Source organism: Rhododendron vialii, chromosome 1a (assembly GCF_030253575.1).
Source record: "Rhododendron vialii isolate Sample 1 chromosome 1a, ASM3025357v1".
Taxonomy (NCBI): domain Eukaryota; kingdom Viridiplantae; phylum Streptophyta; class Magnoliopsida; order Ericales; family Ericaceae; genus Rhododendron; species Rhododendron vialii.
In genome coordinates this window covers 16,037,248-16,052,055 of record NC_080557.1, presented here as the reverse complement: position 1 = coordinate 16,052,055, position 14,808 = coordinate 16,037,248, and the positions used below count along the sequence as shown (strand labels likewise).

Genomic DNA, 14,808 nt, shown 5'->3' with positions numbered 1-14,808 from the left:
AACAAAGACGATTGAGAGCATCTCCAGCCTTTCCAAACAAATTTGGATCAAAATCCATTTTGAGTCAAGCTCATTCTAATGGTAAAATAATTTTTGGGGAAATTATAGTTACCTCCCTCTAACTATGCCTCGCATACATTTACCCTCCTCTAACTTTGTTTTTTGGCACTTAACCCCCTCAAACTAACTGAAATTCAAACTGTCATAACTTCAAACGGTCATAACTTCTTCATCCAAAATCGAAAATATGCAAATTATATATCGATTTCGAGGTCTTGAAATCAGCTTTTTAATGACACCAAAATCACATCACGATTCAAAGCACACAGAGAGTTATGATCAAAATGATCTTTCTGTCTACCAGCCTTTACTCTTTTGATCATAACTTTCTGTGTGCTTTGAATCGTGATGTGATTTTAGTGTCATTAGAAAGCTGACTTCAAGATCTCGAAATCGATATATAATTTGCATATTTTTGACTTTGGACGAAAAAGTTATGACCGTTTGAATTTCCGTTAGTTTGAGGGGGTTAAGTGCCAAAAAACAAAGTTAGAGGTGGGTAAGTGTACGCGAGGCATAGTTAGAGGGGGGTAACTATAATTTCCCCATAATTTTTTATCTAAATATATTATTTTTTTATGCTTTCGAGATTATTTTTTTCTATTTTTGTTTCCCTTGACGATTTCGGTAAAAATGATAGCACACATCTCTCCTCAACGACACGATTTTAGAATTCTACCAAAGAGAATAGAGAGAGATCGTCGATATTTCAACATTCAGATATCCAAAGAGAGAGAGAGAGTGTGTTCCAGATATCCAAGCTTGGGAAAGACATGGCATCATAAACGTCATGCTCTCAAAATGGCATGGAAAGAGCCGTTGATAAGAGAAAAGAGCCGTAGGAATATTGTGAAAAAAATGGGGAGAGATTTGGGTTGTTTCAAATTTAAGGAAAGAAATGGGTAAAACCCAAAATGGGAAAGGGTTTAGGTCAAAGATTGAAGATAGTTTTTTTTTGGATTTTGCCTAAATTTTAAATTTTGGTCTTAAAATAAGTCAAGGTTGGAAATGCTCTAACAATCCTAACAACCAGTCAAGTCATTTTTCATTCTCCGTAATTAACCCTGTTAGAAATACGCGGATACACCTCTGGCTCTAGAACGTGCCAATCTCACATTTAGAACACCAGTGTCTGAACTTGGATATGGATAACACAGCAGAGAACGATTAATTGGTTCTTCAATCTCACCGTGAAAACATTAAATTGTTGGAACAACATGAACGCACATGAAAAAAAGTAGTTGCACCCAGAATGTATGAGGGAATACCTAGGAAGGGGAGGGGCTGTGCACTTGGGCACAACACACGTGTTGTTAGTTCGTTACCTGGTCTACTCCGTTATTTGATCTAAATTGTTCATTTTCTCCGTCTCGTCAAGTGGAAACCCATTTATCTTGATCCGATATTTGTGTGTGATAAGAAATGCATTTGTTTTGGAAAAAACTAGAACAGGTGGAAAGATTTTGTGCAAACAAAATAAGAGATATATAGCCCATCACATGGCTACCGATGTGCTCTCAATTCCTATGTGCTACCGATGTGCCCGTCACATGGAAAGATTTTGTAAAGTGTTAGATTCAGGCAAAGCTAAATTTAAGAGCGTGTAAACCAGTAACTAAGGTCGCCCGACCCACATAGGAAAGAAAGCGTGAATACCAAAGTTGTAGTATTCGCTTTCGGGTCTTATCAATGAGGTCTGCAAATGTTTGTTTGGACACCCGCCGCGTAATAAGTGGAAGCCCAAGATATGTATTTTTAGGAGAATGAGAGCTGCAAGACTAATATTAATGATGTCTGCTAGCGTCCTACGAGTGACTCCTTGGAAATCTGGAGAGAAAATAACAGAGGACTTGGACCAATTGATTGTTTGTCCTGAAAGGTCTGAAAATTCTTGCATCAGTTTACTAAGCTCATACAAGGAGGACTCTGTCTTAGAAGCTTGGGGAAGAATAAGGCAGTCATCAGCAAAGCATAATATGGGAATATGAGGCCCACGTCGAGATGCATGCAAGGCTAATCTTTTGTTCTCAGTGCATATGGTAGCCTCAAGTACCGAACGGACAGAGGGTCTTCTTGACGTAGACCCCTAGGCATGCGGCGTGGTGAGGATAACTTTTCATTAATTAGAACACTAAGTGACGGAATTGTAACGCAGTCTATAACAAGATTCACCCATCTGAGTGGGAACTTATGTGAAAGGAGAGCTTGTTTAAGAAAGCCCCATTCTAGTTTATCGTAGGCCTTTTTCCAAATCAAGTTTTATTGCTAAAGCCCCTCCATTAATTACCTCTGTTTTTATGCACAGTGTGAAAAATCTCATGTGCAATGAGAGTATTGTCACACATATTTCTCTTTGGAACAAAAGCATTTTGGAATGGAGATATAATATCAGTCATGTAGGGTTTACAAATTACGTTACAGAAGCTTATTGAACGGAAATCAGCAACTATCGCGGGATTAGTCTTCTTGGGATTGGAAAAAATTATTTATGACATCGACCACAGAATGCCTGACCCATTGCCAATTTTTTTTTTTTTTATAAAAAAATTTGCATTTAGCCCATCGGGGACTTCAGAGATCCCACTCGACTTACGCACTCGATTTCCAAACTACCTCCCGCGTAAGAGGTGCAAACAAATTACTGGCACTATCCTGGTTAATATGAGGAGGGTTTCGAGCGTTGAAGGAGTTGGTAATTTGATCACTAGTTACTCCATTGGAAGTGTACAAAATGCTGAAAGTGTGCCAGAATTTCATCTCCAATATCACCTTGATCACGAATCCACTGCACCGAAGCGTCCTTAACGGCTAGTATTATTTATCCTTTTATCAATGCATTTCTATCATGTTTCAAAAAAAAAAAATGGCTAGTATTATTAATTTTTCCTCTTACGTACTTTAACATAAGCAGGGGAAAAAATGTGGTATTTGCATTGTAAATCTATATCTGTATTGAAACTATCATGCGGAAAACAGATATAACAAGGATCTTAAATTTTGGCCATCGAGTTAAGAGTGAACAAATCCATTAGGTGAAACTTTAATTCTTGGCTCACATTTTTCTCACTGTCTCTACTTTTCTAGGATACCCCAATTTTTGATGGAAAACCCGTAAGAATAAAAGGTGGGTATTCTACCTTTTATAGTGGAGAGAAGAGGGTCTTAGAGATAATTACTCCATTAAAAGACACCTAGTCCAAGGTCTCTTTAATTATCAAGAGTTTTCCTTAATTTATAATTCTAATTAGTTATCGTAACAAATCATATCATTTTATTGGTTTTATCTGATAGTGTAATTCCACATGTACAAAACTTGAAAACTAGTGGGCCACACTAATAGAAAAAAACTAACATGCATCGCCAAATTGTCGGTAGTTAAGTTTTGCACGCTGAACCCCGGCATTCCGGCCATGTGTTCCTAACGAGCATGTCAAAATCAGTTACAGGACTCCAGGCGTTTCCTCTTGCACAGTTGCACACACCCATGCGTTTCTTATGCCCCTTCAACAACTCCCCCACTCGGTACTGGCGGAGCCAAGATTTCACAACCGGAGGTGACACCTAAGAGCGTGTTTGATTGCAGATTTCGTTTTGGGGGGATTCGTAATGAGGTAGGATTGAATTGAGATTGAGAATGAGGTGGGATTATTAATGAGGGAATGAATTATTTATTCATGTTTGTTTTGCATGAGATTCGGATTGGGATTCGGATTGGGAATGAGGTGGGATTGTAAATAACATGTTTGTTTTGGCTAGGATTAGGATTGAGATTCGGATTGGAAATGAGGTGGGATTGTAAATAACATTTTTGTTTTGGCTAGGATTAAAATTGGAATTGGAATTGAGGTGAGATTTTAAGTTTTGTCATCACTAATCCCATGGGGATAGGATTGGCTAATCCCATCAATTGGGGGGATTGCTCATCCCATGGAATACCTAATCCACCCCAACAAAATCAAACAAAACACATTATTCTTGGTCTAGACCACTTTCGTTATCCCATCCCATGGCCCAAGCAGGCTATCAAACAGGGCCTAAAGATGTTAACATGCTTACTATTTAAAATGGTATAGTATTCTAAATTAATCACTCATAATACCAGACACATTTTCATAGTTTAATCATCTGTCATTAGACAGAAGTACTTTAATGATCTATCAAAATGAAACTTGATTTTCTTTTTAAATCGTCCAAAGTCATTCTAAACTAAACTTCAAATTTTCCTTCTTTTTTTTTTTTTGAAAAGAATGATTTTTCTATTGAATTGGATTGAGAGAGAGAATACAATTATTATCTGCTGAGAAGAATTTTTGCGTAGACCTATATTTTTTTTCTCTATTATTTTTGGAACAGGGTGGCATGAATGAGAGAGAGAGAGAGAGAGAGAGAGAGAGAGAGAGAGAGATATTTGTGTTGTGAAACTTCTTTTTTTTTTTGGTGAAACTCTATGCACTTAACACGAGACTTAAAATTCGGGTTCACACTATCACAAGGGACCCTCAAGCTACCTCCACAAAATGCCTGATCCATTGTAAATAACATGTTTATTTTGGCTAGGATTATAATTGGGATTGGGATCCCCGGGGTTGGCTAATCCCATCAATTGGGGGGATTGCTCATCCCATGGGATACCTAATCCACCCAACAAAATCAAACCAAACACATTATTCTTGGTCCAGACCACTTTCATTATCCCATCCCATGGTCCAAGCGGGCTATCAAATAGGGCCTAAAGATATTAACATGCTTACTATTTAAAATGGTATAGTATTCTAAATTAATCACTCATAATACCAGACACATTTTCATAGTTTAATTATCCGTCATTTAGACAGAAGTACTTTAATGATCTATCGAAATGAAACTTGATGTTCTTTTTAAATCATCCAAAGACATTCTAAACTAAACTTCAAATTTTCCTCTTTTTTTTTTTTTGGAAAAGAATGATTTTTCTATTGAATTGGATTGAGAGAGAGAATACAATTATTATCTGCTGAGAAGAATTTTTGCGTAGACCTATATTTTTTCTCTATTATTTTTGGAACAGGGTGGCATGAGAGAGAGAGAGAGAGAGAGAGAGAGAGAGAGAGAGAGAGAGAGAGAGAGATTTGTGTTGTGAAACTTTTTTTTTTTTTTTTTGTGAAACTCTATGCACTTAACACGAGACTTAAAATTCGGGTTCACACTGTCACAAGGGACCCTCAAGGTACTAGAAGGATCCATCTATTGCCCTCCGATCAAGCTCATAGGCCACCACAGCCATCATCTCTTCAACTTCTCTTTTTCACCAACTTTCAATATTTCCTAGCTAGAACTTCAGGGATCGATCCAAAGTGGATAATTTCTACCCTTCTTTCTCTGAATCTCTAGGTTCATTCTAGTTCAGTGGTATATATAGTATGAAGTATGCTTGATTGATGCTGGAAATGAATTCATTTAAAATCAATTTCTCGGTTTTGTTATGTAACATGTCCTCTATATATATTTCACCTGCAGCGTTAACAGATAATAATATTATCTCTGATTTTCTGCTCCAGAATTTTCCTAGCACATTACCTAAATTACCAAATATAGATATTTCTTTTACTATCCCCATTTTGGACGAGTTTTAAAATGTCTTTAATTCGCTGCAGGGGTGACGCCAGTGTGTAATCACTGGAGTCAGTTGAACATAGTGGATATATAGAAATAATTTGGTAAAATCTACTGGGTATAATTTTCTTCTGAAAATGATTCAATGCACACAACCCCCCCTAACCACACACACACCCCCCCCCCCCCCCCCCCCCCCCCCCCCCCCCCCCCCCCCACACACACACACACACACACCAAAAGCTGCCTATCCTTTTTCTTTCATACCTATTGCATGGCAATGGACAAGACTAACCTTAGTTTCTTCATCAAATGACTAAAAAGCCCTCACCCTAAATGTTAATCTAGATTTAGAATTTGACATCAACATTGGAAGATGGGGTTTGTTGATGTTAAATTTAGAAATGCCACATAAATCTTCAAGCCTTCAAAAAAATTTGGCATCTCCAATTTGAAGCCATGGGTTAGAGATGCTCTAATAATATCTAGATCGATATAGTTTTTACTTCATTTGGTGTACTCAACGTACTCTAAAGTAAAATGTTCCGACCATCTAAGTGGATTCATTTAGGGAAATTTTTATAAATGGTCCCTCTAGTTTACATGAATTTTCATTTTCGTCCTTCTAGTATCAATTGTGTTACTTTTAGTCCTATAATTTGCATTCTATCTCAATTTCGTCCCTCTCGCTTACGGCGTTAATGAAACAAACGGAATTGGAGGACAAAATTGTCATTTCTCCTCACAGAGGGACTAAATTGAGATTTCATGCAAACTAAAAGGACTATTTCTATAATTTTTTTTTTACTTTTGTTTTTGTTAATAAATTTAAAATACATCATATATAATATATTTCTCATCTCATTTAGTATTGAATAATAAAAAATATGTTGAAATTTTTTAAAGTTTTTATTATATACATCACAAAAAATATGAGAAAATTCGAAAAACAACCCTTATGTTAATTGTCTTGGTCTTGTATTTTTTTTTCAATTGAATTTTCACTATCGTTATTTTTTTTGTCACATGATTAAAAAGAAAAAGTTGTTCAGTTGTATTTAGAAATCTTGTAATTGTGTTTAATTAAGTAATGAAACACTATTAAATATTAAGAGATCAAATACATTAAAATATGGGTATAAGTGTATTTATTTTGGGACTTACTCATAAGATCACTCATATAACAAATAAACACGGATTTTAAAAAAATTTTTTTAGTGAAAAAATAAGAAGATTATAAGAACATGATACAAAGACATTAGCTAAGGGGTTGATTTGTACATTTTCTAATATTTTTGTAATGTGTAATGAAATATAAATTTTTCAATATAGTTTGATTACCCAATAAAAAATAATTCAGTTGTCAAATACATTACTTATGGTCTTTTTTATTTTATTTGCAAAAAAACAAAAGTAAAATGTAAAATTTTAAAAATAATCCCTCTAGTTTGCATAAAATTTCAATTTGGTCCCCCTGTGAGAGAAAATGACAATTTTGCCCTTCAATTCCGTTTGTTTCATGGACGGCGTCAGGGAGAAGGACTAAATTGAGATGTAATGAAAACTATAGGGTTAAAATTGATACAATTAATAGTAGAGGGACGAAAATGAGAACTCGTGCAAACTAGAGGGACCATTTTTAAAAATTTTCCATTCATTTAAGTGAATTAAAAAAGGGTCTACTAAAAGTCCTCTAGCTATGCAGGTTTCTAAAAAGGATCGGAGACAGTTCAATTCTTCAAGGAATTACTAAGTGAACCAAATCTTTTTATCTCATGAAATTTGCTTAAAATATTATTCCATTTGTCCCCAATTGTTTGGTCATGTTTACGATTTGGGACCTCTAAAAAAGTTGGCTATATCTTTTAATTTATAATGTCTTTTATATCCAACATGAATCTTATTTGATAAATTTCCATTGATTTTATCAAGCAAAGTTTTCGAAAACAAAAATATATATATTATAAATTGTGACATATAAACAATTGTTTGAGTGACACAAAAAGTGAATCATGACCAACAATTTGGGACGAAGGGAGCAGTTAAGAATAAAATTAGATCTAGTGATAATTTACAAGATCGAATCGTGGATAATTTTCACAACAGAAGCTAAAAGATGAATTACAAGCCAATCCAGGTAATTGGCCCATATTCCCAAGAGCTAAGTGGGCCTTTAACTCACTGAACTACAACTACGTAATCCACTTGACTTGCTATAAACATTGAAGAGTTCAATCGGAGCACCAAAGTTGTGGAAAATTTATTACATGCCCGTCATGGTGTCTCAAATTCTTTCTCCATGACATATTTGAGTTTTCATAATTGAATTGTCCCCACTCCAAAATAATTACTCAAAGTCGTATAATTGTTTCTGGTACTCTTCAAATCACCAGTATCATAAATTATTATTATTATTATTATTATTACTATTACTATTACGTGTTGTACTGAAGATGGTGTTTTTTTTCCTTTCATTCCTTCATTTTCTTGTCATAACGCTAATGCGTTTCTATTGCAGATAGGATCCACTCTACCAGTATAGAGTAAGCTTTTTTTATTGAATAAAAAAATGAGATAAGTCGCAACGGCAATTCAAAAACTCCGTTAGGCAAGTCTTATTTCTGGATAGAGAAAAGGAGGCTTAACAACAAACCTTCAGAATGAGAAAGATCGCGGTGAAACAACCTTTGGTAAATTTTTGACAACCCCCAAAACGGAAAAAGTTCAATTACGATTCCAGAAGCATATTTTATAGCAAAGAACGCAGAATCATTAACGTCGACGCATAAATTCAGCAAGGGGAGTACTTCTGCAAAATGAATGCAGCCAAGAACACTAACGGTTGGGAAATGATCAGAAGCGATAACAATGCTCATTCAGATTATAAATATCCAACAAAGCATAAAATAGCATCTATTTTCATGGTTACGTAAAACAACACAACAGAAGGGCTCTATGGCTTTTGGTAGAACTGGGGTGAGGTTGACGGCAACAGAAGCAGCAACTCTTATTGAACTCCCAGCCTCACATTACCAGAGGTTTCTGTACAAACAATCGAATGCTTGCTCGGCTTTTTTCTGCCCCACCTTCACTTCTAGCTTCTTCGTTTCTGCAGTTTCTGATATGTACAAAGGTGACCGACCCTGCAAATTCCAAGCAATTTAACAGTTAGAGAGAATACCCTTTATTGCCACTACTCGTCACACGTTGCAGATCCATATAGGACAGATATTTATCTGATCGTTATGTTTTTCGAATTTCTAAGAATGATATATAATATTTTCTGTAACATACCTATTACCTACATATTGAAATCGGTATAGAGATTCTGATACAGGCATACACACGCGGTAAATGGTAATAGTACTGACTTGTATACTTACCTACATGCTATTGTTTTCGTTTTCAAGCTATCGGAAACACAAAAGAAAAAGAAGAATTAGAAAACACATCGACCTAGGTCATTCGTATTTGACAGATAACAGAAGTTGAAGGTTCAAAACGTCTTTTGGTCTGCACTAAGAAAATGAGTCGTTTTCTTTTCCTCAAAACTATTTTCCAAACAAGTTTTCACTGTTGTCCAGAAAATGAACGGCGTTTGTGCAACGTACAAGTCAGCCACAAAATAAATATCAGTAACAGAGTCAATACTACAAGAGAATGTGATAGTAGTATCAATATTAACTAGTGCAATAACTTTCAGACATGTCCGTTAAATAAAAAATCAGGGTCATCACTCTAATCAACAGCCTAGACTCGAGAAAAAAAAGGTAGGTCCATCTTTTTGATAACTCAGTTCTATACAACTAGAGTTCAAGATTAAACATAAAAACACCGTGCTTGCTGTTAAGGGAGCTCACTCACCCTAGCAAGTAGTTCTCCATAGAGATTCCCTTCAACCCTCCGCATCCTCGGATTGAGATTCATTGTCTGTGTTGTCCTCCACCTTCACCTCCACCTTCACCTGCAGCTCCAGTGGGACAGGATGTGCGGCAGCACCTGCAGTGAAAAATGTGTGACACAACCGAAAACTCTCAACTGTTTTTCAGTACTTATAAAACAAGCACTGAACATATTTGAACAGAAACATAGTAGGTTCTTTCAGAAGTAATGCTCTGAAATAAAATCATTTGACATAATAGGCAGCATAAGCCTATTAAGACTCACTACGAACAACATTTCCACCATACAAACTACTATTATGATGATGAAGCATGTAACTACATAGCGCTGATACAAATGGCGAAAGAACTGCAACTTAGAGAAACGGAAGAGGGACAAAATCAAAAAATGGAAATGGAAACTGCAGACGTTTTGCTTGCAAGAACAAGAACACTACCAAAATGTTTCCAGGAATTTGCCTCTGGATGTTCCAACTGAAGGTCTAGGAAATCAATAATATTGGGGCAGTCTCAGTCATACGACCCACACCAAATCAAAAAGGTTATTTTCCCGGGGATGTCAGTCATAAACATCCAAGACATTCTAAGATCATAATACTCCACAAATCTAGTTTTAAGCTCCAAAATAGATATGAAACTAATATTCCAACTCAACCACAAGAATTGCAAAGAAATTGTTATACACAATCAATGAAACAAAGGTTGCCAGCTTCTAATCAGTGCCATGTGACTAACAAGTGTGAGAGGCATTGGATGAAGCCACACAATTAAAGCACTCCCCACTGCAAGGGTATATCTAAGATGAATTTCATAGTCAGGGTAGCAAGTACAACGGCCGAAATAGGTCAAAATGAATTACATCACCATTTCATAGTTGTACTGGTAGAGCACACCCACCTGACCTACGATTGAGTATTGTTGGTTGGCTATTAATTCCAAAGTGGTTCCCACGTGTTCAGCCACCCCTGACAAAGAACTCAATAGCTGACATGCACTTGAGCATCAGTCACACCTCCAACTCTACATGCTGATTTTTTTAAGGATTTTTTTCACGAAGGAAAATCATTTCAGATAATTGTTTAGTGAATAAAAGAATATTCTCTTGTATGTGTTCATTTGATAACAGGATTTTTAAGAAAAAGAGGATACAGTGCTATAGAAGTTTAATTGGGTTACAGATCTAGATTAAAATAAGATTACTACAGAATCTTGTAGTTTTGTAGGACATATTTAAGGGAAAACCAATGTCTTGCTAGGCATGTGCCTAGGTGCTGAGGTGAGGTGAGGCATACCATTGTGTATCAGCCACCTTGAGGCGAGGCAAATTTCATATGGGCACACGTGCCTCGCTCCTTAGCGCAAGGAACATGGGGCATGAGCCTCAATGACTCTTTCTGGATTTGCTCAATATCTCATCTCATCCATTGATTCACAAGGGATAATAAGTTGGGAAACAGGAAATAAAATCCTTCAACTTAAAAGGGCTCAGATAGTTCGTCCTATCTGTGAAAACGAACTCAAATGGCAAACTGTGGAAAAGAGATTGCTCATTGTGCAATACTTCTTTATCCTCTCACTTTTTTTTCAAGCAAGTTTAGTCAAGATTCTGTTGTTTTTCTTTTCCAACTTTGTTTGTTTTACCATGTGTATGCTCAAGTTGTTTTTTCCCACAATTTGTTTCTTAGACTGTGCTATGTCATCTTGTGCCTCGGGCACCTTCCCTCACTCCTAGGCTCAACGGAACCATGTCGCCTTGGTGCACCTAAGGCATCTTAAAATCCTGGGGAAACTAATCCTCGTGAGAAAGTTAATGATAAGGGTCCTACAAGTTTTCTGCTAACTTTACAACCAAAAATTTAACGAATATATGACATTCTTATACTTTCCTTGCCCTTCATATATGATATTCTTATAATTTCCTTGCCCTTCCTTTCCCACAAATGAACAGACCCCAGTATTCTTCGGGCTTGATGCTCCAGCGATACTGAGGTTCATGCATGGGATTCAACAACAAACATTACACAAACTCAACTAGAGGTACTGAGGTAGAATGGTTACAACTGAGAGGAAACGTATTTCACTTGCAATTATCTACCCCGATAGAGACTCGAAGCTAACAGTAACCATTTCAAATGAACATGGTGTTGCTCTAGGTATGTGGTATGGGCATGATTCGATAAAGAATCAATAAAACACGAGAAGCCGAATTTGAGTATTGCAATAAGGATGAAGAAGAAATCCAATATGAAAAGAGAAAACCAAGAAAACACTATTTTCATGGCTTTCAACATCCTACCATTTTACTAAAGAAAAATATGATGTTTCCAAACGCACGAGACATGTTTGTGCACGGAAAACCCTCACCCCGACATACATTTTAAGCAATTGCAGCATCCTCAATTTATGGTTTGAGGTGATCTAAAGCCTACAACACAACAACAAACGAAGTACCTGAATGGCTGAATCCCTTATCACATTTTTCAATTTTCTTTTCCCAGAACTATTTCATTGAGTAAAAATGTAAAAGGTTAATGAAGCCACCACTAAGCCTAAAACATAAGTCACAATTATGCAGAGCACGAGCAAGAGCTTGACAACATTCTTATACAATAGTACCGGGTAAGGAAATTCCATCCTTTTATTCACTGGTAGAATGTTATAGGCATGCATTGTAATAGTACAATGGTGGTGGAGCTCTATTCGTATCCACTTGTTGCTTGTTCAAACCTCTGTTTATATGCTTTCCTCCATGAGTTGAACGTGCAATGCACTTACTCCTTGAGTTAACATCCTTGTAATCCACAATGTCTCGCCTCCTAAAATGGGTGTACATGTCGCTCAAAGATGGTGCTTGCCCATCCTTCAAAGTCTCACTTCTTCTAATGATTAGTTGACACTCAATTCGAAGCTGATGCAGTAATTTGACCACAATGGATCCTCAAATTTGATGAGCTCCATCAAACATTCACCTATTAGCTCGGTGGAGGGCAATCAACTTACCATGTCAAGCGGATGAGGTGCTTTAGGAAAAATCTACTCGATGGAATCCTTCATTCCACGGAAGGACAATACTCTATGAAGCATGGATATTGAATACTTATGTGGGATACGGACACGATCCAATACGGATATAGCAATAAGAGAAAATCTATAATAAAAAAAATAAAAATAAAACGCCTAGATTTGGCAGCCAACTAGTTGGCACCTAGCTGCTAGGCACCCTCTTTCCTTCCAACTAGTGCCTAGCAATTTTTAGAACATTTGACGGGTATGGTTAGGATACGGTGGATAGAAATGCATTTTTAGAGCTTTTTAGCATAGTTTAGGAGACAAATTTCTTCAGGTTTTTCCGAGTCAAAGACAATTTCTGGGTTCTGTAAAATAGTAAAATCCCAGCTTAAGCACGTTCTTTGTTTCTCAGGTAGGTGCGTATCTATCACTCTGTTAACCTCAGTAGCATCCCGTCCAATTACAAAAATTATCGCAACATCAAAATTTTACAGAATGTTCTCCAATATTCTAACCATGAGGTAGTTACCACCAAAACACTCACTGTTGTCTCGTTTTATCACACAAAATCAAACATTCCCTCATTGGTCGACCCTAATACACCTATTTAGTATAACATAAGTGAGGGGGAGACCCGCGTTTGGGTCAATAAAAAAATGAGACAGCAGTGGGGAATTTTCCGCTATGTTCACAGGGTTGAATTTTCCACAAATGTTCACAGGTTCAACAAGCAATCGACATTTTGATGTGGACAAGAATATTTGTCCATCAGTCACTGAAATTTTGCTACCCTTTAAAAAATTCCCCTAATTCCCAAGCTAAGGTCCATGAAATTCATTGTCATGGTTCCTCAGAAACACAAACACATCAAGGTCCACTTTACTCAAAAGAATCAAACCCTAACCTAGTTTTAACCAACCAAAAACTTAAGGGATGGAAAATTTACACTCCGTCCCAATTTGTATGTCCCTTACAAAACTTCTTCTATGTAATATGTATCTTGCTTCTCAATTTCTATCCATTAAACAAAGTTTTCAAAATCATGTAAAACCTTAACAGGCCTTTTGTATTTACTGTGAAGAAGGGTGTGCTAAGAAAGTGAGCCCTTCCTCACGGTGAGATTTGGTGAGAAACGGGAAGTGTCAATCAAAAAATACAACTTTTGTACTTTTCGCTCCATTTCTCACCAAAATACTCAATTGAAATGAGTTATTTGGCAAGGAACTCTCTCAAAAGAAAAAAAAATGCAACTTTTGTAATTTCCGCCCCATTTCTCACCAAAATACTCAATCCAAATGAGTTATTTGGCAAAAAACTCTACAAAGATGCAACTTTTGTACTTTTTACTCCACTTCTCACCAAAATACCCAATCCAAATGAGGATTCGGCAAGAAACTCTACAAAATGCAAATTTTGTACTTTTTGCTCCATTTCTCACCAACATACGCAATTGAAATGAGTAATTCGGCAAGAAACTCTAATCCTCTCTTTTCCTCCTCATCAAATCTCTCAATCCAAAGGGCGGCTAAAAATTAAAAGCCATGAATAATTAAAAAGTGACACGAACTCCAAAAAGACCAACAACCATTTAATATGACTCGAACCCCAAAAAGACCAACAATCATTCAAGAGTGACACAAACACCCAAAAAAGACCAAATTGATGGAGGGAGTACCGTCAATAAAGTAGGCGGTGGAGGGCCACCCGCGCTCGGTCGCAAACGACATGTTCTCCTCATCGGACAGCGGATTCGTCAGCTTCCCGACGAATTCGACGATCCCGGGAGCCCGGCGTCGGGGCGGGACCCAGTAGGACGACCCGGGGACGAAGGGGAGCCAATCGGGAGCCGATCGACGGACGATGATGCCGTGGATGACGTCCTCGAGCCTTCGAACGCCCATGACCTCGACCTCTCCTCCGGCGGAGGCGCCGTCGGAGGACGAGGAGGAGGAGGAGTCGAGATCGACCTCAAGGAGCTGGGCCTTGCCGGACTGGTTGGAGCGGTTGCGCTGGGTCAGAATCCGAGGCGAGAGGGGAGAAGGTGGGCTATAGCTATAGGAGAGGGTGGTTGGGTTTGGGAATTTTGGAGAGGTGGAGGATAGTCGTGTTAGGGTTTGTGAGAGGACTCGCGCCATTGGAGATAGAGAGAGAGAGAGAGAGAGAAGGAGAGAGAGAGAGAGAGGAGACGGGGAATGACTAGAGAGAAAGGTGTTCAAACAGCGTCTGAGGATATAAAAAGAGGACG

The 14,808-nt window shown here is 37.4% G+C and overlaps 1 protein-coding gene across 1 annotated transcript; it reads right to left on the bottom strand.

Annotated features, from left to right (window-relative positions):
- Positions 1–8,494: 8,494 nt before the first annotated feature.
- Positions 8,495–14,808, bottom strand: LOC131306897 (uncharacterized). The gene is made up of 3 exons (XM_058333328.1): positions 14,239–14,808; positions 9,517–9,651; positions 8,495–8,795 (listed from the first exon to the last, which is right to left on the bottom strand). The coding sequence occupies exons 1-2, from the start codon at positions 14,696–14,698 to the stop codon at positions 9,548–9,550; spliced, it is 564 nt and encodes a 187-aa protein (XP_058189311.1). The 5' UTR covers positions 14,699–14,808; the 3' UTR covers positions 8,495–8,795; positions 9,517–9,547.